The sequence below is a fragment of the Ylistrum balloti genome, unplaced genomic scaffold, assembly GCF_031769215.1.
Source record: "Ylistrum balloti isolate Yb309-2 unplaced genomic scaffold, AGI_CSIRO_Ybal_v1 Utg369772, whole genome shotgun sequence".
NCBI lineage: Eukaryota > Metazoa > Mollusca > Bivalvia > Pectinida > Pectinidae > Ylistrum > Ylistrum balloti.
In genome coordinates, this window is record NW_026781965.1 from 2,750,351 (window position 1) to 2,776,912 (window position 26,562).

The window sequence follows — 26,562 nt, forward strand, 5'->3', positions numbered from 1 at the left end:
ATTCATCCAGAACTTCAAAATCTTTTGATTTAATTGGCACCAATTTGTAAAATGTGATATTGCATGGTAGATAAAGACAAAAAAGCACATTGGTAAAGAATCGGAAATTGTAGTATGACTCTCTGGATTTTGCTTTGCCTTAAAATAATCTGATTCTCAGCATAAAGATGAGTTAGATTAGGAAAAGATTTACATATTAAATATTTTTGACCTTGTTGTTTTATTTTCTCCAGTGGACAACGTTGATCAAAGAGTATGTAAACACAACCTGCTAATAAAGAAAACACTATGGACGACTCTGGTCCATCCTTTCCTCATGGAGGACATGCCCCTCCCCAACATTGGTTTGACACATGGGATAACCGTGGAAGCCAAAACACATCATCATCAGCATTATCTGCCAAAGGTCTTCGCAACGCTCCTGGAGAAAACAATTGCTTCCTAAACAGTGCTGTTCAGGTAAGTCAAAGATTAATTTTGTTTATAGACAGAAAATATCAAGACAAGTTTTAATATTTTTTTCAATCACTAGCTGCCAGAATTAGCTATAGGTAATGCACATACCTGTGTCCATGTTACATGTTAATTTACATATGAATTTATGTAAAAAAAATTCAACTGAAAGTCATCTTACATTAGACTCTCTTATTTTCTGAAATAAATTGCAAAATACAAATGGTTTGTGCTTCAATAGATACGACTGTTTAGATCAATTTAAACTGACATAGAATACAGATCACCTGTAGATGGAGCCACTGCTGTATCATTAACAGTAATATATATACAATGTACAAGAAATCCGGAGTTGATGATATGAATTATTCAGAAACAACCCAGCTAGAAATTTATATGGACCAGCCTGCCTAGAGCAGGTGATGTTTCCAGGGTGTTTTGGTGTCCTACTTGGGGCATGGAGTGTTATACTGATATAGCTACTGTGGGAAGTTACCGCATCATAAGCACATCAAATATTTACACTGATGACAATCTCTTGGCACCAAACTTTCTCAAAGGACAGACACAAAACAGTCCCAGTCGTCAGCTCATATCAATTAATATCTGAGAATCGCACTGAAACTACATCACAATTTATAATGATAGTAATATTAACCTGGGACCACATCCATCATACCTTTTTAATTGTGGAGATATAATGTCTTATATGTCATAGGTAGTAATTACAAAAAAACAACAATGGTACAAACACCTGTGGTATGATACATTGACCTGTGTTTGAGGTCATCTGACCCTACTATCTCACCTGGCTATAACAACCACTCTATCTAAGTATATATAGTATAGATTTACACCATGTTCTGGATCTAGGAGTGCTAAAGTATTTATCATAAAGCAGTTATGGGATTAAAAAGATTTGTAATGGTGAAAAGGTAGTTATATACATCAGACTATTGACGATGATAAAGTCTCGATTTATCAGACTTAGACCAATCAGACACCTGGTTATCTACTACATAGGACATGTCAACAACCGTTATCAGCTGGACATGCTCTCTGGCAACACTGAGACAGGTCACATGGGACATGTGCCCCTACATCATGCAAGAGCAATTAACCTGACAAATTGTAATGGCTGCTCGGAGATTTTACAGTTGATCTACTCCTGCCTATTAACCCAAACAGCTGATTTGTTGTACATATGGTTTGACCTGATCAATCCTGTTGTACCATTGTTCAGGCATAAAAAATCAGTAACATACAAAGTGAACCATTCTGTTTTGTTATGCACCATATAATTTCCCTTGTGAGTATATTTATAAACAAAACTTTTCATATAACAATTAAGATCAAAACAATTCTTTAGGCTTACTTGAAAGGTTGAACTCTCTGTAAAAGGGCAGGATAAGAACAGGTTGAAAGATTGCAACCTTTTTGTTTGATTTAATGAAAATTTATTAAATTCATTTGTTTATATTTGGTTTCTTGCATATTGGGTTGTAGGCTACCTTAGTTAGTGTTTAGCAAATAAATCTGGTTCCTTCTGATTTTAAACTCTGATCGTTGAACAATCTGGATTGTATACTGGACCTCTTGGTCAGTTCAATTTGTTTGACCACTGATAAATCTTGTTGTATTCAGCCAAAACATAGCCACCTGTTGACGCTGGTTTCTCAAGAAAAAATCTGTTAAGTAGTTAAAACCAAAGATGTGTAATCCTAAGTAAAACATTACGAGTCAAACACAACTCAGTAATACAGACTTATTCATGAATTGACAGTCAGTTGTAGGTTTACTAATAGAGACCAAAGCTTGTGGTCATTTCTAAGGGACAGGTAAGCCAAACAGGCAGGTGTAAAAACATGATTTAATGCCAAGTTTAGACACTGCATTATACTATTGTTGTACATGTTTTCACAATTCCGTCCATAATGAAAGAGTGAACATTTTAGACACTCTTTGTGCTTGAAGTGGACATGGCTTGACCAATGAGGTGCATTGAAAAAGTTAACTTTAGGCAGATGGCGTGAGCTTGTTGAATGGGGCTATTTAGATGAGGTGATTGAGGACTGGGTCCAGTGCTTCAGTTGGCAGTTATAGATGCACATGGTTAATCCTGTTGATGCTTCGTTTGTACCTGGACACAACTGTGTGGTATTGTCCAGGGTACTGTTCTATTGTCCTATTTTGTGGAGGGTACCGCTATCATCTTACACCTGAGTCCAGCACAGGTATTGAATGTCCTGAATACAGTATTCACTCGGACAATGACACATTCATACAATACTCCTCACCATCCAGTCACCACTTTTTACTATCCAGAATCCGACTACAAAACAACCATCTGGTCAATCGATAAAAATCTAACCAAACTCTTTGGAACAATAGTTTCTTCTGCCTGACTTCAGTCTAGTAGAGATGTTTATAAGCATATTGTCAGTGTAGCTATTGGAACATTTAAAATGCCCATACATTAATGTACAATTTTTTTGACTGACTTGTTGAAGGTAGTCAACAATGAAGTAAGTAAAAGAAGAAAATTGATTTAAATTGGGGTCTAACATTTCAACACCTAAACTTGACTTGTACAGTAATAAAGACACTACCTATAAATCAGACAAGAGACAATAGACACATTGTGTGTTGTATATCACTTTATTGGTGGAAGAACAAGTCATTGTCCATATTTCATATTTTTGAAAATCTTGCTGTGGTAATTATTTGACATAGCACTTCTTTTTCATATTTCCATCCAATAGTCAATGGTCAAATTATGGTAAATTATTTTTTCTTAAAATATGTCAATTTCACAAATTATGAAAATAGAGGGAAAATTGTCCACTTAAAAAGACAATTTGTTGTTTGTCCCATATGTGTTAGTGACTGCCAGCCAGTTTTTGAGTAAGTGTCATATGTAAGCTTATATAGTTTTGCTGAACATGATTCAACACATGTGACACTGACATCATGGGAATGTTTGATTTGAAGCTACCAGGTACTTTAATGTTATGTACATCGGTATCGATTTGTCACTAAACTCTTGCTCCCGGTGATGTTTGATATCTCAAGTGCAAGTGAATGGTATCATTGGTGGACATGAAAACAGCTGTTAGTATAATAAATACAGTCACAAACTTATTAGCAATTCCAACCCAATAAACGAAAATATATTCTGTCTAGTAAAAAAGAGATTGTTACATATGGACAAAAGGTATATACTTAAGAGGCTTTTTCTTTAGCCACCATTTTCAAATACAACTATACAGTGATCAGGTACCATGAAATTATTTTATGTAGAAAGGATGGCTGCCTTGTCTCTTAAGGATAGGTCCAATTCATCAGTGCTTACATTACTTTCTAGTTCATAGAAATAGTTCACAGGCTAAAGAAAGGATATTGTGTATATGAAACTATTATTATGATGTTAATATGAGTTTAAATACTATTTTCATTGACACGATAGTTTGGTTGTTAAATTTATTATATATTTAATTAGGGACACAATTCATGTGTGTATATAACGATTATCACACAACAGTGAAAGAATGTATCAGAAAATGGAGTTTTCTGAAACACAATATACTACGTAAGTATAGCAGGGATAGTCATAAGTGAGGCTTTTACATACACCTTTATATGTACATGTGCCCACCTGATAGCTTCACTCAGGTAAGATATAACCAGATAGGTCATAGCACATAGTATGTAAATCTGGTTTTTCCACCTGAGTAGGTAGTAGATGGGATTTCAGGTGGCAGACCAACTTGGTATAACAGACGAGAGTTACTCCCCGAGGGGGAATTTGTCAAAAAGAGAGATAGGTATACAGAATGTGTTAAAATCTCCAAGCCAACCAGTAAATACTTATATAATAAGTTCAATGTAAAGTAGATGTCTTTCTGCTGGAGTAGGTTAAGGTTTAATTTCCAGGAGAAAGACAGCTTTTGTTCGGGGTGTTAAGGGGTTCTGTCAGTGGGCCATTGTCTCCCTGTCAGGGGGTGGTGACACCGCCAATATTGGTCCAACACCTCCAAACCAGAAGAGTACTTTCCTGTTTGCCATGGGAATTTTATCATTTACTTACAAAAATACTTGTGACTTGCACAATAATGTCAACTGTCTGTCAATTAGTGGTGATGACACATGTAACAGATTTTAATCTTTAGATATCAATACAAAGGTACATGTATGTACATTATGTAGGTAACACAACAAAAGATGCTCTTAATGCATGGCCATCTCTAAAAGGCTTGTCATATGGCGCTGAGGTGTTTAAGGAAACTAGTCCATGTGATGACACGAGACATTCATAAACATCAACATTCTCATGTTACTAAACTGAAATAAGAAAATAGAAGACAAATGACTCGATCCAGCCACTTCCTACTGTAATAACTGATTATTACACATCAATTATTTTTAAAATTGCTGTTTTTTAGTTAAAAATTAAAAGTCAGACAAGAGATACAGGAAGATCTTATTGATGTAGCTCGTTTGGTTGTCGATACCTGATCATTACCTGTCTGGCTTGTACAGGTAGACCAACCACAGAAGACTAGCGAACAGCTGTCAGCCTCTGCTTTGTTTTCTGTGTGGTCAAGGTAATAGCAGATGATGCCAGAAATAGACGTTACAAGTAAAATTGACCAATATGTTGTGAAATGATTGTAGAACAATATTGATTTATCATCAATGACTGTAACAGGGTCCGCCCATATTACTCATAGTTATTGCTAGGAAGCTGTCATTGTTTATATTGTTACGCAGGTAACAGTTCTTCATCAAATAATTAAACAGGTGGGTTATATCACAAGCCTTGTTTTGGTCAAATATGAGTTAGTCTTTGCAAAACTGATTTGACAGAATAAGTGTCAGTCTTAGCAAAGTTGTAAAGAGGAGCTGATACTCTATAATGTTATTGTGAAGTGATGATTATAACGCTGAAGGCATTTCAGAGAGAACCTGATTTGGATCGTGAATCCTATGTGTGGCAGGATTGCTGAATATCTATAAATCTTATGAAGTCCTGGTTGACAATATAGCCTGAGGACAATTGGAGCTTAACAATCTATCTATCATTTTCATACCTGTGACTCTATCTCCCCAAGCCATGGCCTTCCTGGACACACGACCTACAAACTAGTCTACAAACTTGTACTGGCCATTAGCTGTCCCAAATGACCATTAGTGGACAATACAATAATGATCTAAAAGAGTGCACATTAGGATAAGTTATTACTATGTCTGGTATATCCCAGACAATCTGATTGATAAACCCTCTGATTGTCCCTATAAATATTGGCTCTGGCTACCTTCCTTTGTTTGTCTTTGTTTAGGGTTAGAATTATGGTTATTGGCATCATGCATTATTTGCCACTTGATATTCAAATTCATGGCATTAATGGGAAAATATTTTTCTGTAAAAAAAATTAATGAAGACTTAAAGTGTTTATCAGCTTTTTAACCTTGCCATTGACTGTTCATGAAAAAACAGCTAAGAATAAAACAATTTTAAGAAAAAAATGATCCTGGCTTCGGTGATTTAAGCCTGTTCATCTTGGCCACGACCAGAGTGTGTGTTGCTAACCGCTGGAATAACATTAAAAATTGTTAGATAGATTTATCATGTTATGTTTTCTATTTTGAGTTCAATGAGTTCCCATAAGAAAACACAGGTAATATAAGAATATACTACTTCTCGGCAGGTATAATTCTGATCCCTCCTTAACCTTGATCTGTAGACAGTCGTCCCTAAGGCTTAGATCATTTAGTGTGAGCCTGCCTACATACTCTTTACTCTGTCGTAAAAATAAGAAGTCCGAGACCATTTGTCTACACAAAGTCTGCAGTCTTGTTTAGCTAATCGATTGAAAGCTGTCATTTCCGCTTCTATTTCTTACACTGCTGTTTTGTTACATAGAATGCTATACAGTAGTATGTAGGCCTAACTTTGATGAATTTACATAAATTAAATGATATCATATATATATATTCATTGTAGGATTTTTAAAAAAGTTTTTTAAATAGAACATATTGATTTATTTACATAAAAATAAACCTTCATTTTGTGGGTAACTGGAGTTTGGACATCTTGTAAGAATGAACTGATCATGATCATGGCAACAGCAGATTTCTAGTTTCCCACCTTAAATTATTTGTTATAGATATCGGAGAAAACAAAATATTACACAAATGTTAGTCTTCTACATAAAATACACTGTACATATTACATAGGTGTACATTTATGAAGATACGCATATAAGGAAATGTTTAGAAAAAAATATTGGCTAGATAAATGTCAGAAGCTTGTCAAAGATAACAGTTCTATCTGGTTACTGTAAGACAATGGATGGTCATCCTGGAGAGAAAAAGCATATGGTCCTCCAATTAAATCTCCATCCCGAAGCTCGATGAAAGAGAGTATCTTTGTGGACTGGACTGGGGTCAAGTTATTGGCCATCTTGTTAGGGTATAAACACAAGTGGTTGGAATGAAAGTTGATAAAGACAGTGACTTTATTGGGCTGTTCTAAATCACTTGTATGGAGTAGGGTTTGTGTTTCATGTCACTTGAGTCCCCTATCTATGCTTTATGGCTGTTCTTAGGACAAGATTAAATCCTGATGTGTATTGTATCACACCTGGTCATGTCAAGGATGTTTGTCTTACATCAGGCTTTACTCTTAATTGGTCAATTAAAACAAACAGCCAAACTTTGTATAAGTGACCAGTAGATAGTTATATATCATTATAATTTGTTTTATTTATTTTTTGCAGTCATTGCAATATCATCCCCCTGGGTTATAATATCAGATTTAATTAAACTTTTTCCAGGTGAATAAATTTGACTGGCTATGACTCCCAACATCCTGTGCGATATATTCCGACACAGAACTGTGGTCTTGTTTGTCAAGGTTACAATTGAGTGTTTTTTATCAGCGTAGCCAATTTTCCATTTCCTCGGTTGCTTTGTCAGAAAGCCCATGTCTACACATTAATATTAGCCCCCTTGTCAAACTGGTCCCTGCCAGGGCTGTGTTCTTGTGTACCTGTCCTCTTTTGATGGGTTTAATCTCCGGAAGGGGGCCACAGAAGGGAGACACAATCAACCACAACTTTTTAAGTAAATGTATGAATGAAATCTTCTAAAAGCATTAGATGATTGTATTGATGTTAACTTGACTTTAAATAGGACAAAAAACAACAACCAAAAATCAACAGTGGATATATATGTTAAGTTGTGATTTATATTAATGGGTACTTTATATTAACGGTACATGTTCCGGTAGTTTATGTCTAGAGGATGGGTGTGTCTATTGTGCTATATATACCCCAGTGACACCTGTACAGACTTACGATAAGTGATGCTTGGCTAAAAGTGAGCTATATCAAATCACAGGAAGTCGATCTTTACACAATTTTTAATTCAATTTCAAAAACATGACCCAGTTTTAATTCTGTCTTTGAATCAATTATTTCAATAGGTTTCCTTTTAGATATAACAAACTACCATCCTCCATCTAGCCCTCATTTTAACAGTGATAGTACTCAAGGTGCCCTGGGAAAAACATCGAATCTGAGTATGCAATGGAGTATGCACTTCAAGTAGTAAGTTTATATTGGGGAGATAATCATAAGGCTTACATATAAATCAAATTAACAGTAATTTAAAAAAGAAAAAAATCGGTTTTTGAAAACTTGCTATTGAAAACATTTTTGTTAAAACTACCCAGATGAATATCTCGAAACAAAATAGATTTAAGAAAAAAAATTACTTGACATTATCATGAAGCAAAATTACCCTATTATAGTAATTAATTAGTATTTTAATATCTCTTATCTTCTCCTAACAGTAGCCAGCTCCCTGGTGATAAGACTTTCCTGCTTAACCTTCGATGTGCCAATGAGTCCAGGTGTGACTGGTCATCACACAAGGCTTTAGTTCTGAATTAATAGGAATAAGGCTGTAGTAATTAAGTTGTGTTTACCTCATTCTGTGGTAGGAAGATGACTAGAGATTGACGCAGGGTATCAATCTAGTCGGATTCAATAAATGACAAACGGGGAGTGTGAGCTTGGGTGTACCAACGGAAATGTGTGTATCGAACCCTATTGAAATTTTCTCTTCCCGCCATTATCGCAGACTTTGATAATTGCTCTTGTCAGGTGTTGGAACCGTCCTGGAACCAATCAATGACTTGCTGTTGTATTGATTCTCTGGTGCTGAGTCGCACAAGCATGGCTTTTAGATTCATAACAAGTAGAAATGATAATGCACCGTTTACCTGTCTACCTGCTCAGTACGGGGCTGGACAGGCCCATCAATTATGGACGCCTGGCTTTGTGTAGGTGCACTGATGGAGAGGTTTACAATAATAAGTCCAGCCGTAATTCCTTGGGCGATGGAATCAGTATAATTAAACGGACATTAAGGCACCGTTTCTTTCATAAAAAAATGGCTACACGTTGTACGTTCATGACATTATGGAGACCATTTTGTCATCAGGAACAAATAATATGTGACACGACCACAGATTTACTTGACAGACAACTTTTGTCACCTATAATAACCTATTACCACTGTTTAATCATGTATATTTAAAAATCATGTACATTAAATGGTCAGATCTCTCAGAGAAAATGAGTATATAGAAAGAGTCAACAGGGTGTCAATTCAAAGTCAATCAAAATTATCAACAGATGATCAAATTTTCAATATCATTCTTCAAGTGTGGAATGACTATTAATCAGGGAATTTCATTTTTATGTACAATTTCAATTTTGGTTCTTTTTTGTATTTTCAGGTATTCTGGCACTTAGATGTGTTCCGGAGAAGCTATCGACGCCTCACAGGTCATCTGTGTATGGGCAACTCCTGTATATTTTGTGCACTTAAGGTATGTAAAAGCAAAATATATTTTATGGTTTAATCGTTCCATTCAGGTGCCTGCGGGATTGATAACGAAAAATGATATTTATTAACTTACTAACTATTGTAACAAGTTTTGAATAATTTTGATCCAGCCTCAAATGTATAACAAGTAAAAGTCCTCAAAACTGACAATAATATCATAATCACAAAACAAAATACAAGGTAAAGAAATTTACATCTGTGTCACAATAACTCTTTAAAGTAATTTTCTCATTAACACGATTGCTTCCCTAATGTGACTAAGCAGTTTGATAGTGGACCTTGTTTGAATATTACACAACTAATCAAACGAAATCGTTGAGTTATGATTCTAAATTAAGAATTAATAGGCTTTTTTTCATTTTGATAAATTACCAAATTAATTACCAATGATAAGGGGGGGAAAAAAAGGAGATTTTGATGATTTATGATTTTGATTAGTGGAATTGTACTACGACCAAAGCAGTGAAGATATCATATTATCCTAGGTACTAGCTGCTTTAAAAACTAAGTGTTGATGTAAACCTTTATGTAGTTATGGAGTGACACACAGATTATTCCTGTCCACTTTTCAGACTTATAATTGGATTTAGTTCTCTACCTGCAAGCACCAGTATAATACCGTTGAAATCTATTGAAATCTACTGACCTGTTGTGACTTGCTCAATAACAACTGGTTACGACAGTCAACAGAGCCCTTATTTGCAACTGTTTTCCAATGAGGCGGCCCTTTACATAGTACAATAATACACCTCTCTGTTTACCCTTGACATAGTGGCGTCAATAGAAATGAAAACACTGTCTGAAAATAGTGTAGCACGGTAAACCTGGACGTGTCACAATTTTCCAGACATTTTCTTTACGATTCGATTAATTTTTTCGATTTTTGGTCTTGATTTCTTTCTTCTGCACTCAGTGTTTATATTTGCTCACAATAAATAATCATATGTTTGCGACTTTTTTTCTGAGGTCAATTTTCCAATTTGTGCGTGACTCACATGCAGGTATACAAAACTAGTGTATCTAAGCATCACTGCTATGGACATCAATTATTTCTTCAGATCTCATATGACATTTGACATTTCAATGTCTATTTTCTTGAAAGATTGAGATTCTTTGAAGGAGTTGTGATAAACTTCTGTTTGATCTTCCTTATTTAGATGTAGGGTATGGGTTTATGGTCAATGTTCTTTGTCCATTTTATTGGGCAGAGACACGTGCCAGTGGTACCTGTAGATAGTAAACCCAAGAGTCGTCTTATCCTGACCTGCCCACCTTTGTGGGCTGTAGATTTGGTGTTGTGATATGTATGCAGTACTCACTAGGGAGTTCTTTTTTGTGTAAATTAAGCCAGTCAACACAAAACATGGCTATAGTGCAGATTGGAAATGTGAGTCATGTATTAAAAGACAGGCCGAAACCTCTGTAAAGTGCATTTAAAAGTGGATACCTCCCTAAGTAGTTGAACTTGAAGAGTTCTGTTTCTTTATTAAAAGGTTTGTTAGTATATCTGATTGAGAGTTTACAAACAGTACACAAGTCACCTTTAATCTTTTAATTCCCTCATTCATTTAGGATTTTAATGAGTTGGACTCTCGGCTTTCTAAAGACAAACTGCGAAATTTAATTACAACCTAGGCCAAGGGTGTTTTTGGATCAAGTTTCTATGTTTGTGATCAAGCGACACAGGTGTCTAGCTTTGAAGTGGTCACAGACAAATTTTAAACTTCAATATCGTGATCCTTTGAATAGTGATCTAGTCAGTTTTTACATTTACATGTGATAGAGACGGGGATCTGTCAGGTGGCAGATACTCATGTTAAATACAATCAAATTAAAATCCTCCAAATTTATTTACCCTGACATACTTTACACATACAGAATAATGGGCTTAGGTAGATCATTCTGGAGAGGAAAGTACCTGTCCAAGTATATTGTCTGACCCAGGTGTATCCATTTCTTTGTTGTAAACTTGTATCCAACGTTCACACCTGTATTGATTTGTTTCAGGTGATATTTACTCAGTTCCAGTACAGTGACCAAGCCTCCCTACCCCCTGATGCCCTACGTAAGGCTCTGGCAGAGTCCTTTATCAACCAGCAACGCTTTCAGTTGGGACACATGGACGATGCTGCTGAATGCTTTGTATGTTATTAAAATTCTAAACTTATCTGCTACTTATATCAAAATGAGCTGAATGTAAAGCTCTATGGTATTCCCTGTATATAATGTAGTCACCCTTAGGAGTGGATTGTAAAGAATTCCATTAAAAGAAATTGAAAGGAAAAGGATACTTAACATACAGATAATGCTACTTGGAATTCAGTTTCAAAAATATTACAATCAGTTGATATAATGTAAGCGATGAGAGTATATATATATGCATTCTCTATATAGACATAACAAAGAGATTGGTTCTATGAGAAGAAAATTAGGATATATAACAATATTATGACAAGAAATTATAAAAAGATAATTTGCAATGCAGATTTTTATGAAGTAAAATATATGGTGATATTTCTATGAGAAAATCTTGTGCATCTTGATTGCCCTAGTATACATCTGATAATCACAGTGATGGTGTAAGTGTTGCTCACCATTTGCGGCAATTTATTCGTAGGTCAGGATAGGTAGTAAACAGGGTAGTATTGTTCCAGTGCAAACAAGACTCTACTAACCTCAAATGCTATTACTTTGCAGGAGAACATTTTACGGCGCATTCATTTCCACATTGCCAATGCCTACAGCGAGGATGCCTGTCAGGCCCCCCACTGTTTGCCCCACCAGAAATTTGCCATGACTGTTTTCGATCAGGTAAACACCACCTCAACACATTTGAACTTCCTGCTCGATGGTTATCCTGACCGAAGAAAAATATAGCTATGGAATAGCCATCAGTGTTCTATTGATTTGTGGCCTACTGCAGATCATTTTACTGTATTCTATAGTTTATTGATACAGATAAATGCCAATCACTGGCAGGTAGCATCGGCAAGTCTGGGGATAAATGGTGGAATCTTCTCAGTCACGCACAAGCTGCTGTAACATCAGAGCTTTCAGGGGGAACCTCGCTTATTTTATCTAATGGCTTGATCCCTGACTTTCATTGACATAAGTAAAATATACATTACCATATGTCTGGGACACTGAAGGATTGGTTTACACTTTGATAATAAAATGCAGTTTTGACCTGTTTCCACCTGATATTACTTAAAATGAAAAAGAGAAACAATTTGTCAGCATGAAATGAAATAGGAGAGTAAAAAAAAAGTCTGTGAACTTTAGTTGAAATTGAAACTTCAATCTTTCAGATTGTTTGTATTTGCGGTGCAAGCTCGGAGCCTTTAACCTTCCATGAATTGGTGCACTATATATCCACTAGTGCGTTAGTGTAAGTGTTTTTATCAGATTGCCTGTTACGTAATTGCCTGGACACATGCAGCAGGAGACAAACTCATTAACCACTTTAGACTGCATTTTACACATTAATTACACATTAAACACGATTAAAACACATAACTGCCTGCTTTAAATGAGAAACAGATGATGACAGGCAGCTCAATTCTTTCATTTGCATTTGAATGCAAAGGAAATGGCATAAAAAGGATTTTATCTGTTTGCAGACTCGCAATAAAATCTGGCTTCATGTGCTATTGTTACAAATTATTGTCTGCTATCTGCAACAAGTCCATCGCTGATGCAGTTACCTGCTGTAACCTGCAGATGAATTATGTACATGTAAATAACTTGCCTGTCTGTCTTGTATTAACAGGTCGCAGTGCAGATCAATGCACGAAACAGGTGATATCTTGCATCCAGACAGATTTGGCCTGTTACTAAGGAACGCAGGTGCTGTTGGTGATATTCGTGACTGCCCGGTAAGATAAATTTCCAAATATAAACTTTAATTGATTACTCTTTTAAACTTGAAATACCTTACATTGAATTAAAGTTTTTCTTTTTATCTGACTTTTTTTTTACAATTTTTATTTAATAGAACAGTACTTCTACAGTATTGCATTTTTTTTGGACATACAATTGTTAACCTTGCTTTAGTTAACAAATTATAAGCTAAGAAGGAAGTCTTAACAAAAATAAAAATGAGACTATGGTACCCTCGTAGAGAAAAAGTTTCCATTTCTTTTTTTGGGTTTTCAGGATTCCTGTGGAAAAAGAGTTCAGATCAGGAGGACACTGCTCAATTGTCCAGATGTCGGTAAGTAAATTTTTTTTATTCGTTTATAAAAATCATCAGGTTCATTTCTAAATCTTTGGTAAACATGATTATGACAATTTCATAGTTTTTATGTGAAAATACATTGCGAACCTAAAAACTTTTTTTTCCCTTTTTATTAATAGTGAGCATTGGACTAGTTTGGGAGACAGACAGACCCAATACAGACATGATCAGTGATGTTGTTCAGAGTATTGGCACAACGATACTCCTTCAAGACGTAAGTAACCATTCTTTGATACCTGAAAATACTGTCCTTCAATTTTGAACCTATACCAGAAAGCATTATCTTTTTGTCATCAGAAAAAATGTTAAAGTTTACTTGTCTTTTTCAGGTGTTTCACTCAGTTATGGTGAAAGGATTTAAAGATGTTTCCAAGTTACCCAAACTGCAGTTGTCTGCTCTTGTCTGTTATTATGGAAAACATTACTCTACTTTCGTATTCCACACAAAGCTGAATGTTTGGATCTACTTTGATGATGCTACAGTCCGTCAGGTAAGCGATCTTTATTTGTCTAGATTTTCAAGTGATTTATTGCTTAGATTTTGTTTTTTCAATAAGATGTGAGTTAAAATGGACCCCACCACCAAAAATCGGGATGATTAAAGTTTAAGGTTATGAAATCTGTAGTTGGTTCAAACTGAAAGGCATGTTTGTTGAAACAGAATGAAATTACAAAATGATATAGAAGTATTATTGGATGACTTTGAACTAAACTAGGGTCTGCGTACGGTGCAGAGCAGCATACAGCTGCCTCAGTGTTCACACTCATAACAGAGCAGGTAATTGTCCCTAATTCTGCTATACACATTACCATGAGACATGCACAGGAGCAGACAGCAAAGACCACAAGCACACCTGATCTCAGTCAAAATGCATGTCTGTAAACAGATTAGCCACATGAAGGAATGATATGCATATGAATCAACTGATTGTACATGCTTCATCAGAGAACTCACAAAGAGGCCTGATCAGACAGATGTGTCTAGATTACACAATCCACTCGGGGTTTCATCTACTTTTACCTGTACCCATACTCTGTACCCATACTGTATAAGGGAACATTTCCTATACCTGCTTTTAAGATCCAGGTGTGCAGACGGTCTCTATAGCAATCTAATTAAACAGAGAACTAAACATCTGCATGTGTGATTACATGTCTGTCGGAAGCTGTGCCTGTTAGACACTGTAAAACTAACACAGTATTTAACATCCAGTATAAAATAGTGGCAAAATCGCCAATCATAACAACAGGTATTTCAGCTATCATCATTTTAAACATTGTGGAAAAAGAAAATTAAGTAAAAAGTCTTTTGCTTCTACATCAAAGACTTTGTTTGCTTGGTAAATTAACCACTACATCAGCACACTATTAGCTTATAAAATATTTATAAATCATACCTAACGCTCTCAGGCTTTACAAGTAGACCAGGGAATATTACAAAACATCAGAGGTTTTTGTATACTGTTACTGTATATTATTGTGAAATTCCATTTAAGTACAGCATGACAGGACAAGATTTTGAGATAAGAAAAGATTACAATATTTTAAGATTTGTGTAAAATAAAACACAATTGTTGGTGTAACAAGATATTTGTTTAAAAGTTAACCTCAGCTCACACAAACATAAACAAGGAATAATTCTGCTAAAGAAATATAAACAAAAGTTTGAATTCTGTTTTTTGTCTGTTGGCCTGTATTGGTTGAGACAGAAGACTTGTGTTGGGTAGTTTTTTGTATTCAGATGGAAATGTTTTGTAATTGAGCTGCGTAGATTTGAAGAAGATACTTTACAGTATACATCCTTGATGTTCTTTCAGTTGCTGTTGTTCGTGGAATATATTGAAGCAGACAGTTTTCTGTATTCTTTATTTAACAAAAAAAATGTCTTTATAAATTTGGTGTTACCTTGATGATTATCAGCTGTAGTCAAAGCTATCTCTACATAACATCAATTTTTTGGGATCAAATTAATATACCTTAAAATCTCCAAAACAAACCAACCCCACAATTAAATCTATGAAAAATAAGCCTGTTTTTTCTTACTGGAAAAACCCTTCATTTTCTTACGTGTGAAGAAAATAAGCTTTGCCTTATTTCCGACATTTTAGGGTATATTTACATGAGAATACCTGTTTTACTATATCTACAGCTTATATCTTTATATAATTCTAGATAAATAAAAATATCTTTTATGTCCTTTTAGAAATGCTAGACTTTAAGATTTTAGTCTTATATACCTGGACAGGATATTCTTCATCAGCACGTATTTGATATATGTAATGGTGAATAAATTGATCTATTACCTATCTCCAATCAAAGGATGATACTCACACTTTGGTATGAAAATGTTTCAATCAGTGTCTATAGTGGTTGATTATATAAAGTACAGAATGACTTGGTGATGTGTGTGTGTGAATAACATGATAGTCACAATTAATATATACATACGTAGATAACTTGATAACTGATGGATGACACACCTATGGTGACATTCTGTAAATGTTTGTGGTATTAGTATTGCATGCTTGAATACAGATGTAATTCTCAGCCTTTATTTTCTTGATCAGGTGGGACCTAGCTGGGACGATGTTGTAGAAAAATGTTGCAAGGGACATTACCAGCCCCTGTTGTTGTTGTACACCAACCCTAACGCAAACCCTATCGCCACAGAGACAGCCCCGAAAAAGCGGGTCATGGCCCCTGGTTTTTCCACCCCTGTTAAAGGTTTGTCTTTAAGTCTTCAACCTAGATTCAATTGTACACGATACTTTAATTGCTTGTCTTACAATGCTATAGAAGACTAGAGGCTGTCACAGTTCCCTGAGCATGTTTTGTTTGGATAATTTAGACAGAAATAGTTTAAAGGTTTGATAAAAATGTATGTTCATACAATAAAAGATCTTTTGTTGTACTAATAATTCTCTATGATATGAATACCTATAATCTTTTTATTCATATTTCTATAGAGGGATGAAAAGGTTTTGGAAGTTTGTCAAGAGATATGTTTAAGGCGGGTAATATGTCTGAGTTGGCGTGAACACGGTCAACAATTGGGGTAGAGTTCAGATTTATATACATTAATAAATTATCACGCCATAGAGAATTAATCTATTTACATAAGCCAATTGGATTAATTTCAGAAGGGTTAAAAATCTGTCTAAATATCAGGTACATTTGTTAACCAGCTCAGAGTTTTTTGGCAAAACTTTGAATGTCTTTTTCCAGGTTTGTCGTAATCCACCATGAACAAGCATTTCCTATTTGAAGTTTTTGTAAATTTGCCATAGTCTTTGATTTAGCTGAGCTTTTGATAGCCTAATTTCATTTCAGTGAAATATATACAGGTGTAAATGGATTAACTTTATGTATAAATAGTGATACAAAGTTAATAGTGAATATTTCATAAAAACAAGGAATATCAAAGTTGAATTTTTTTTTTAACTGTGTAGTTTCTAGAGACCAAGGTGCACTTTTAAAATCCTAGTAACTCAGGCAACAAAGAATGATTTACTGGCAGTGTTAAGTATCCATTAGTTTGCCTGGAACCTGTTTAGAATACTACTGACTTAATGACTTGTGCCAGCTCAGGTGACAAGCGCCACAGCTCTTTCATCACGAGATAAGCTCCACCTGATACAACCTGATATGATGGGGCCCAGACATAACACACAGGCATCAAAATGTGTATATTGGAAAAAAAGATGAAAGCTGTTCTGATAATGATTATATATTGGCTAAAACCAGTATCATAGAAACACTACAAGCAATGAAATTTTTGTTTTATCCTTACATTCAAATTACTGTTTAATTGGAATGGATATTAAATTTTTTTTAAATGATAGACCAGTTCCTTTTAAATCTGGGATAGTGAAGTTATGTGTAGATATAGATAGTAACCATCCTTTATCATTTCTGGGGAAAATACTGTTTTCACAATGTAGCTATTTTTTGTGCTCATGTAAATTAATCTGTATATGACCAGTCCTGTTACTCGATTGGGATCTTGTTTATGGCGATGATCAGAAAGGTTTGGGTAACATTTGTCATCAGACAATTTTGTGCAGAAGCGTAAAATTTTGATATCAGTGTCATTGTGGTTGAAAGTCACATCAAGCGTGGCATCTAATGTTCTCTTGAAGTAAAGGACCAAATCATTGCGTTTCATATTTAGATACTTTTGTTGTTATATTGTGTCAATGTTTTATCTAATAGTGCTGGAACCAGTGACCAAAAAAATTTATCAACATCAAATTTCTGCTTGATTTGTTTTAAGTGTTGTTTGTTTTATAATTTCAGTTCCTGCTGAGAAAAAACCCGAGTGTCGACACGATGGAGTGAGACGGTCAATAACGCCCAATCCAGATGGTCCAGAAGCTGCAGTTCAAAATAGCAGGCGCTCGACAACACCTAACCCTACAAATACTACAGAGCCTCTTTCTCCAGACACGGAACCTGGTGTCACCAAGAAACAGGTTGAGCACCATCGTCAACATAGCTTCCTCATAGCAGTCACTGGAAAGACAGGGCGTGCAGCAGAACAGAATAAATCGGAGTACGCTGTACCTAAGAACAACACTGCTGTGAAACATCGCCTTCCTGGAGGACAAGGTCAGCCATCTGCTTCTGAGCACGAAGAGAGAAGTACCGGAAGAAAGCAACGACCCAGTGACCTACAGCTGCCAAAACAGGACGATTCAGTGGATGGATACAACTATACACTTTCAACACGTGACCAATATCGCCGTCCCTCTATTAGCAGTCCAGATCACACCGGAAAACCCTTGACTCCAAACTTTTCTCGTGGGGAAGTCCCACTCAGAAAGGATAGCTTCAAGAGAGGCAAAGATAAAGTTCCCGTGGATGTGATACGGTACCAGGTTCCCCGAACCTCTTCCACCTCCTCAGACTCTGACTCTGTTGGACAAGGTGACCACAACCAAGCCAACTCCAAGCCAGGCCAGTTAACAGCCCCAGTTCTTCCCCCAAAACACAGACGGACACAGTCCATCTGCCATGAAGATGCTCCTCAGAATCTGTCAGCAGATCACATAGATGTTCGCCAACATGTTGTAATGAAACCGAAACCTAATGCAGGGCACACTTATGAAAACATAGAAAACATTGCCCATACTCCTGTACAGTCAGGTCTTGCCACGCTTCCAAGGAACAAGAAAGGCAAGTCTGCACAACAAGTATCACAGGGAGACAAAGCTTCGCGGCCATCACTTCACAACCGACAGAGCACTCAGGCTCAGCCGGTACAGATGGACAAGTTTTTCCATTCAAGACAGAACTCTGTTGGTGGTCAGACATCTCATAGTCGAGAAAGTTCAACACATACACTGACAGATGACAGACACTCCAGACAGAGCTCTATGGCTAGTCAAATTTCGGAACCACAGAGTTCTGCCTCACAGGGAGGTACACATAATGATAAAGTTAGTAGTCAGTCAAATCCAGACGGTCTCTCTAGGAAGGAGCAAACAAAGCCAGCTGTTCCTTCTAACAAACCACCAAAGCCTGCCAAACCAGAAAAGAAACCAACTTTATCTCAGAAGAAGAAGACCTCCAATCCTCCCCCTCCTCCAACAAGGAAGTCTGAACTCCAAGATAGCAAGGTGGCCAAACAGAATTACATAAACAGAAATATGGTGGAGAGTGTACTTCAATATCAAAGTCAAAAACTTACAAGGCAGGGATCAAACATTAGCAGTGTCAGTCAGAGCAGTAACACTAGCTTTGATTCTGACAATTCAAGTGTGAAGAGTCACAAAGATGGCACCACAGAGATCCTGTTTGATACTTTGTCTCTGGACTCCGCTCACCGAGATTCTGGGTATGGCAGCAGTGATAGAAATAGTTCTAGTTCCACAGGGAGTACAACTCTCGATCCCTATGCACAGTATTTCATGAGTAAAAGCATGATTCCCCCTAAAAACCTTAACACACAAGGTGTAGCCGAGAATTTAAAGAAATTCATCAACCAAGGTTATGAGGGTGACAGGCATTATGGACCTACAACTTACACGGTGGGGTCTGTCCAGCATGCAGGTCAGGCTGCAGTCCAGGTCACTAGCCAAAAGTTTCCTCCTCCAGATGATAAATATAATTTAGATATGAACTATGGATGCTCAAAACCAAGTGTAGAGACTGGAAAATCACAGTACCCAGTTGTAGACAATAGCAAGATATCTGCGAAATCTACAGACCCAGCCATGGAGAGAAAACAGCTGTATGATCCAGCCATTGTCAAGTCTCACACACAGGGGAAAGGTAAGTGTATTACGTAATCTGTATTTTATAATTACATCTCACAAGATACGTCTTTTTACATAATGTTTTGTAATCATTATTGTTCTTTTGTTATGTGTTATTAGTACATGAATTGTTTTCAGGATATGTATTGAATGTTATATTATTCCTAAACATAAAATACTGTCGCTGTGGAGAAGTGATCTTTAATATTTAGCTTTAGGATATCTGTCTAACCCATGAATAATTAAAGGTAGACATATTGTATTTTTTACCTCTGTGTAATTGGTTGATTACCTGTGTCAGGTAATGTTATGTTAAACCTATAATCAGCCTCTGTATCAAAAGGATTAGTAAGGTCATTGTATATTGTTGTATATATAGAGTCCCCGGTGAACCCAGTTCTCTTAATTAATTCATGCTGACAACAATCAGCAATTTTCCACACTGAACCTCAGCAGGATAAACAGGTTGTACCTGTCTGTAAGTCCAATACATAAAACGGTGTGCATGGCTGGTGAAGCAGGATTTATCAGCTTCATTGTAGGGTGAAATAGACCATAATCAAAGGCTTCCATTAGCAAGAAAAAAGAAATGGCAGAACAAACTCCTTTTTAGAAAAAATGATTTATTTGAATGTGCATTTCTTTTGAAATATCCAGTATTGACCCATAACAGTCAACAGTTGTTATTTGTTTACTGAAAAATAATGTGACCTCTGTCTGACCTTCAGGGCATCAAGTGTACCAGATGTCCCAGAAAATGATGCCCCAGGAGTCTACATCAGGAAACAAGCCTGGCTCTGATGGATTCAGCAGTGCCCCTAGCCAGAAATCAGAGAAACCAGAATATCATCAAGGTATGATATCGTGCCATTTTTCTCTGAAAAAAAAACACCAGTGCAGGATTTACCTTGTTAAACTGTTGTATTACCTCCAACAAATACTTAAAAAGATAAGAATCTTTAAGCTAGGCTGGCTCTAGAAATTTGGAAGTATTATATCATACAAACAAAAGAAAAAAAAGAAAAAACAATATGGAAATAAAATCATTGTTAATATTCTGATATTTTTTAATCTCACAGGAGCAGATGAGTTTATGAAACTGTGCCAGAAAGCTGAAGAACTGATGGACCAATGTGTTTTGGTGGAGACTTCTGAGAATGGCTCCATGGCTCTCAACTACTGTAATGCTGCAATAGGTATGTCCAAGTACATATGTCACCGATCACTGAAAATCATTGGAAAAAGTGTACCCTTCAAACAATTTTGATACTTCAAGTATGACGGTAGTCACTTCAGTATAATACAATATTTACTCCAATCAATGCCTTTCTGTCCATCCATGTATTGGTTGATGATGTTACTATCAAGCTCAGTTCCATTAACTGTCATTCTTGACTACACAAAACTTTTGTTGAAACATAAATGTCTTACCTAGTTTACTTTCATTGTAGACTGTCTGAAGCAAGCAATGCGGATCAACTCAGTATCCCAGCAATCCTTTGTGTTTGCGCAGAAGATGCACAATTCATGTGTTCTCAAGTCACGCAGTCTACAGAAGAAGTTCTTGGTGCGTCAGGAGTCAATGTCCTCCACGACCAGCTCTGACAGTGCCAGGTCTTCTCCCTGTCCTATCAGGTACAATGTTCCACCTTAGCCTCCAGCAAAACCAGAAAATATTTTATCATTAACCAATTCTATATTAACAGTAGAATTATTTCTCTAAAAATTATTGACATATTCCGACTTAATATCCATGAATCTGAAAGAATGCCTGTGAATGGTCACAATCTATCCAATCAGATTTAATGGCTGTAATCTGAAAGAATGCTTGTGAATGGTCACAATCTATCCAATCAGATTTAATTGCTGTCAGTTAATAACATAAACACTTGTTATTTGACTTACTGTTAATATACATGCAGATTTATATTTTAACAAATTGCAATATATTATCAGTATCAGGTGTAAGAAATGAAACTGCAAAACTGTTTTAACATGTCAAATTAACCGATTAATTGAGCCCCTTTCCTGTCTTTATAACCAATGTTTTCTACTATTTCAGTGTCTCCTCATCTGATCACTCCAGTTCATCATCCCATTCTTATGGGGAAAATTGTGTTCAACAAAATGTGCTAATCTCAAAACTGCAACAAAACAGTGTCCATTCCCGTTCAAGTTCTCGAGACTCTGTAGATAGTGTAATAGAGAATAAAAATTACCGCAAAGAAAACAGGACTAGTGTGAAACCTGACAAACAATGTAGTGAATCATCTTCTAGTCCAAGTGTTAATGAACGGATAATGTGTAATCAACAGACCAGTGATGGGTCTGTGGACATATATGCAACGTTACCCCGTAAGGGGGCACGGCGTGGACAGAAGGTCTCTGGATCTTCAAATCCAGAATCAGAGGTATACAACAAAGACTTTGGGAACAAGCAGAGGATGGTGAATAGTAGTACAATTCCTAATGGAAGGACAGCTTCTTCTGGATCAATCACACCAACACCTTCTGATAACTGTTTTGATACAGATTCTAGTCTTACAGACGGAAGTGACCACCATTACAAGATGCAGGTTCCCTCTCAACAGCAGGTTAAGGCTAACCGTGCAGAAATAAGGCAGCTTCCTCACAACAATGGAGGTTCCTTCCATCATCAAGATTATTACCCTCAAGGCTACACATCTTCACGACATCAGGACAATGCATATTCCCAACCCCAGTCAGCTCACTCAACACAGCATCACAATGAGGTTTGTAAACCAAATGCACCCTCTCAGTCTGTGGCGCCAGGTAACACTGTGCTGCCACCCAAGTCGGGCAAAGTCACCAATCTGGCCACTCAACCTGCCAAGTCTACATCAGACCTTGGTACGCGAGAAGCCAGTCCTCGCCCCGTGGAAGGCATGATGAAATGGGTGAGATCAACATCACATTCAACTCCTCGGTCAGTTAAGAATAAGTCGAAACAAAATAGTGTAGCTCGTCAGTCCAGCTTCACAGGCAACTCCCAACAGCCTGGACAAGGGCGACCTCACCCATCAACAGTCTCCCAGACAACTGTACAGTGCGATCGTCAGCCTCAGCAGCATCTAGTCAACCATACCTCTCAACATTGTAATCCCTCAGGTACTAACCATTTCCTGTCTATAAGCTTTTACATGCTGCCTCCCTAATGGTACTTGTGCTATAAAACCGATGTGTCAGTTTCTAGACTAAAGTTTATGGCGGTTTTTTTTTTTTTTTTTTGTAAATCTGATCCAAATTTAAAAAATGACTCATTAATTACTATACTGACCAAAACTGGAATAGATATTAAGACACTAGTTAAAAAAAAATGATAATCTATAAGCAATTTGAATCAATCTTTACTTTGGAGGCACAGGTTTTATTTAAGTCAGTTTAGTTAATATGTTGACTTAATTGGTCTGTTTCATCCAAAAAATTACATGCACTTTTGATCAAATGTAGGACATGTATGTTAAAAAATGACTAGGCCCAGATATTAAGAAACTGAACAAGCCATGGCCAAGCATAGAAATATTGTTAGCTTAGTAATTACTTCTGTGATTTAAATGGTAACTCTGACTTCTAAAATCTGATTTGAAATAATGATATCAGCATTGAATTAAATGGTACAAGTAGGTCTAGGAATGATTTAAGATTTCATTGTGTTGTGATACAATGGCATTATGTCATTGAGGACATGTTATACCAGTGTAATAATGAGTGATTTATCAGATCTAGTAGACCCAGAAAGGGAGGCAGCACTGGTGCTATTTGTATCAAATGTAGACTGGTTGATCATGTTTACCTGTAAAATGAGTACCAATTACCTGTTTACACAACAAGGTCTTCCAGATATGTATTTAGTTCAAGAGAACACTGTTCTCGTGTGATAATACATGTAGTACAGATTAAATTGGAAGAGTTTTAAAAAGCCCCTGGTGTAAACATCGTCAGCCAGGCAGATATATTTTACAAAATATTTATGTGTATTAAAGGAAGCTACCCAGGGGCACATTAGCATGTTAATGTATGAATAATCATCACACTCGATCTCACATAAAACCCAATGTATGTTATATTTTTGTGAAAACATTTAAGAATTCACACTGGAGGGGTATACTTTGTAAATAAGTTATAATGAAAACGATCTTAGACCTAGGGTAAATTGCTTACTCACTCTTGTGAGAAAGAAAACTTGTTATTGGGAAAAGTATCAGAACAAAAGTATCATGAATATAGGGGAAACCTTTGGCATTTTTAGTTAGTAACAAATCAGCTAATATATCAGTTTGTAGATAAGATATTTAATACTCAGTCAAGCGTGATTTTTTATTAACTTTCTATTGATTTTTATTAACACAGTTTGGGTTGAAATTTTCTTACATTTGTTATTTTTACTCTGGGTAGCTATACATAATATAGAATATATTGGCTAACTATTTGAACAGTATTAGGGAATATGGCATAATTTAGAATAATACAGGAATTAACTTGCACGCTAGTGTTTGAATTGATTGTAAGTTTTATCAATGATAGGTAGCATGTGTCACAGGAATTGCATTTGAAAATTTCTTATTAACAAATTATCTTTGTTGCTGATTTTGGAAATTTAGTTATAAGTAATGCAATTCTTGTGACTTTCACCAGAAGGTGAAGGGCTAGCACCGTAGTATTACTGTGTGTATAGCCTGCCTATTTATGCTTCTCTCTATATATATATATGGATTGCCCTATAATAAGCTTTACCTGTGTTTCTTTCCCTGTGTGACAGACTGCTCTAACAATGAGGCACAAAGCGCTGGATTCACCCATGATCAAGTTCCCTCCACCCTCTCTAACATACCTGTAAGTACAAAAATACACTGGAAAAAATCAATGCATTTAAGAGGGAACCTCAAAAGTTTGGAATGCAAATAAAATTGTATTTGGTTATCTGCGATATTCATTCTGGTGACTGTACCAAGGAGTAATTGATGCTGACCTCAAACCCATTAAAACTAGAGTTGTACATAAAGGAACAGCATTTGTACTGACCACTTACTACAACAATAGTGTAATTCATAAATAGAACCTGTTCTGGATGTCAATCACTTTCTCATGAGTCACTTGCAAATGCCATATCTACCTGTGAAGTTTACTGAGAACAAATAACTTCTTTTTCCTTTTCCATCACTGTGGTTCGTTAACCTGACTACATTGATTAATTCACTAACTTTCATAAAGTCATGGTTCATTGATCAGGAGGCATCGATGCAGAGCAAATATGTCTTAGGTGAAATTATCGGAAGAATGACTTAGCATTGTAGACAACAAAGCAAAGGGATATTTTGAGTCTAGGTCAAAAATACTATTAAAATATCTTCGGTGTAAAACTACATTATTATCATCAAATTAAATTCAAGTTTTAAAAGATATGTAGCATAAGATTACTTTTGTTGAAAGGAGTTTTTGGTTTATAAGTATTTATGTGAATTAAGGGTATTGTTGAAGGGTTTTAGTATGTATGTTATCAGAGTGACAGAATTGACAGGTAATGTAGCATGAGTCTACACCTGAACTGGCTGAAGGTGTTAAGAACAGATTATCATCTTTCTGCTTGAAATATGCAGCTTGATTCTTGCTTCTGAGTAGCTTTTCTCTGAATCATTTCATGTGAGAATATTTTCAATCTGTTATTTCAATCTTGATGCATACTTAGTTTATTGGTCATAGGTTGACTCAACTGTGATAAGATCTGTTTTGAAAATAATATAAGTTAAAATATTTTGTAGTATTATTAGATATGAATATTCAAACTGAAACCAAAAAAAAATTTCTTTTAGTAAATATAAATATTCAGACAGAGATAAAAAAATATTCACATCAGTTTTATGTACTTTCAGAGCTATCAACATGGAGAACCATCAGGTGAAAACCAAATCACTTCCCATCAATCAACGACACCACAGATGTGTACAAACAGTAATGAGGCCAACTCAGAATCTGAGGAGTTCCGACCCAGTGTAAGAGACCTGGCCTCTAGGTTTGAAGGCAGTAGTCCCAATGCCCCATCATGTTCAAATTCCAAAGACCAACAAGACAATGCTCATCTGCTTCCCTCAGGCAATTTAGGCCGCCAACGTAGTAAATCTGAATCAGATTTTAGGACTTTAGATGTGAAGCCAAAGTCTGTGTTATCACGTAGTAAACAGAAAAATAAAGCCAACAGAATGAAAAAGTCAGTGACGTTTAACGATAATGTGGCTTTAGTAGATCTGATGGACATCTTTGCTCCACCAGAGGGAACTTCTGGATATATGGACAGTAATTCAGGCTATGTGAGTGACCAGGAAGAACGATATGATACAACTACTAGGTCATATTCCGACAATGAACTTGAGGATGATGATAGTATGGACTCGCCAACGGAAATAGCTCCCGGAGAAGTGGCTTGTAGTCTTTGTGGCAAACATGGGGCACAGTACGGACAATATTGTGAGAAGTGCCACTGCTATCTAGGTCAGTTTCAGCAGGGACGTTGTTAAAGCCCTGTGAATTTCCCTGTTGTTGTTTATCTTGTTATAAAGTTTATATCTGGGGAAACCCCCGCACAATTTGTTGTTGTTTTTGGAGGACTTTTTCCTCAGCTACCCACTGCCATTTTCTAGTGCTGCTATAGGACAACAATGACATAAACTGTCTCGGAACTGT

The 26,562-nt window shown here is 36.2% G+C and overlaps 1 protein-coding gene across 1 annotated transcript; it reads left to right on the forward strand.

The window, feature by feature from the left end:
* The first annotated feature begins 288 nt into the window (after positions 1-288).
* LOC132543927 (uncharacterized) lies at positions 289-26,525 on the forward strand. The gene is made up of 17 exons (XM_060207481.1): positions 289-459; positions 9,260-9,352; positions 11,377-11,511; positions 12,067-12,180; positions 12,678-12,757; positions 13,139-13,244; positions 13,525-13,582; positions 13,726-13,820; positions 13,936-14,097; positions 16,174-16,330; positions 17,903-19,879; positions 20,592-20,717; positions 20,943-21,059; positions 21,315-21,498; positions 21,926-22,992; positions 24,644-24,717; positions 25,755-26,525. The coding sequence occupies exons 1-17, from the start codon at positions 289-291 to the stop codon at positions 26,394-26,396; spliced, it is 5,358 nt and encodes a 1,785-aa protein (XP_060063464.1). The 3' UTR covers positions 26,397-26,525.
* Positions 26,526-26,562: the final 37 nt, after the last annotated feature.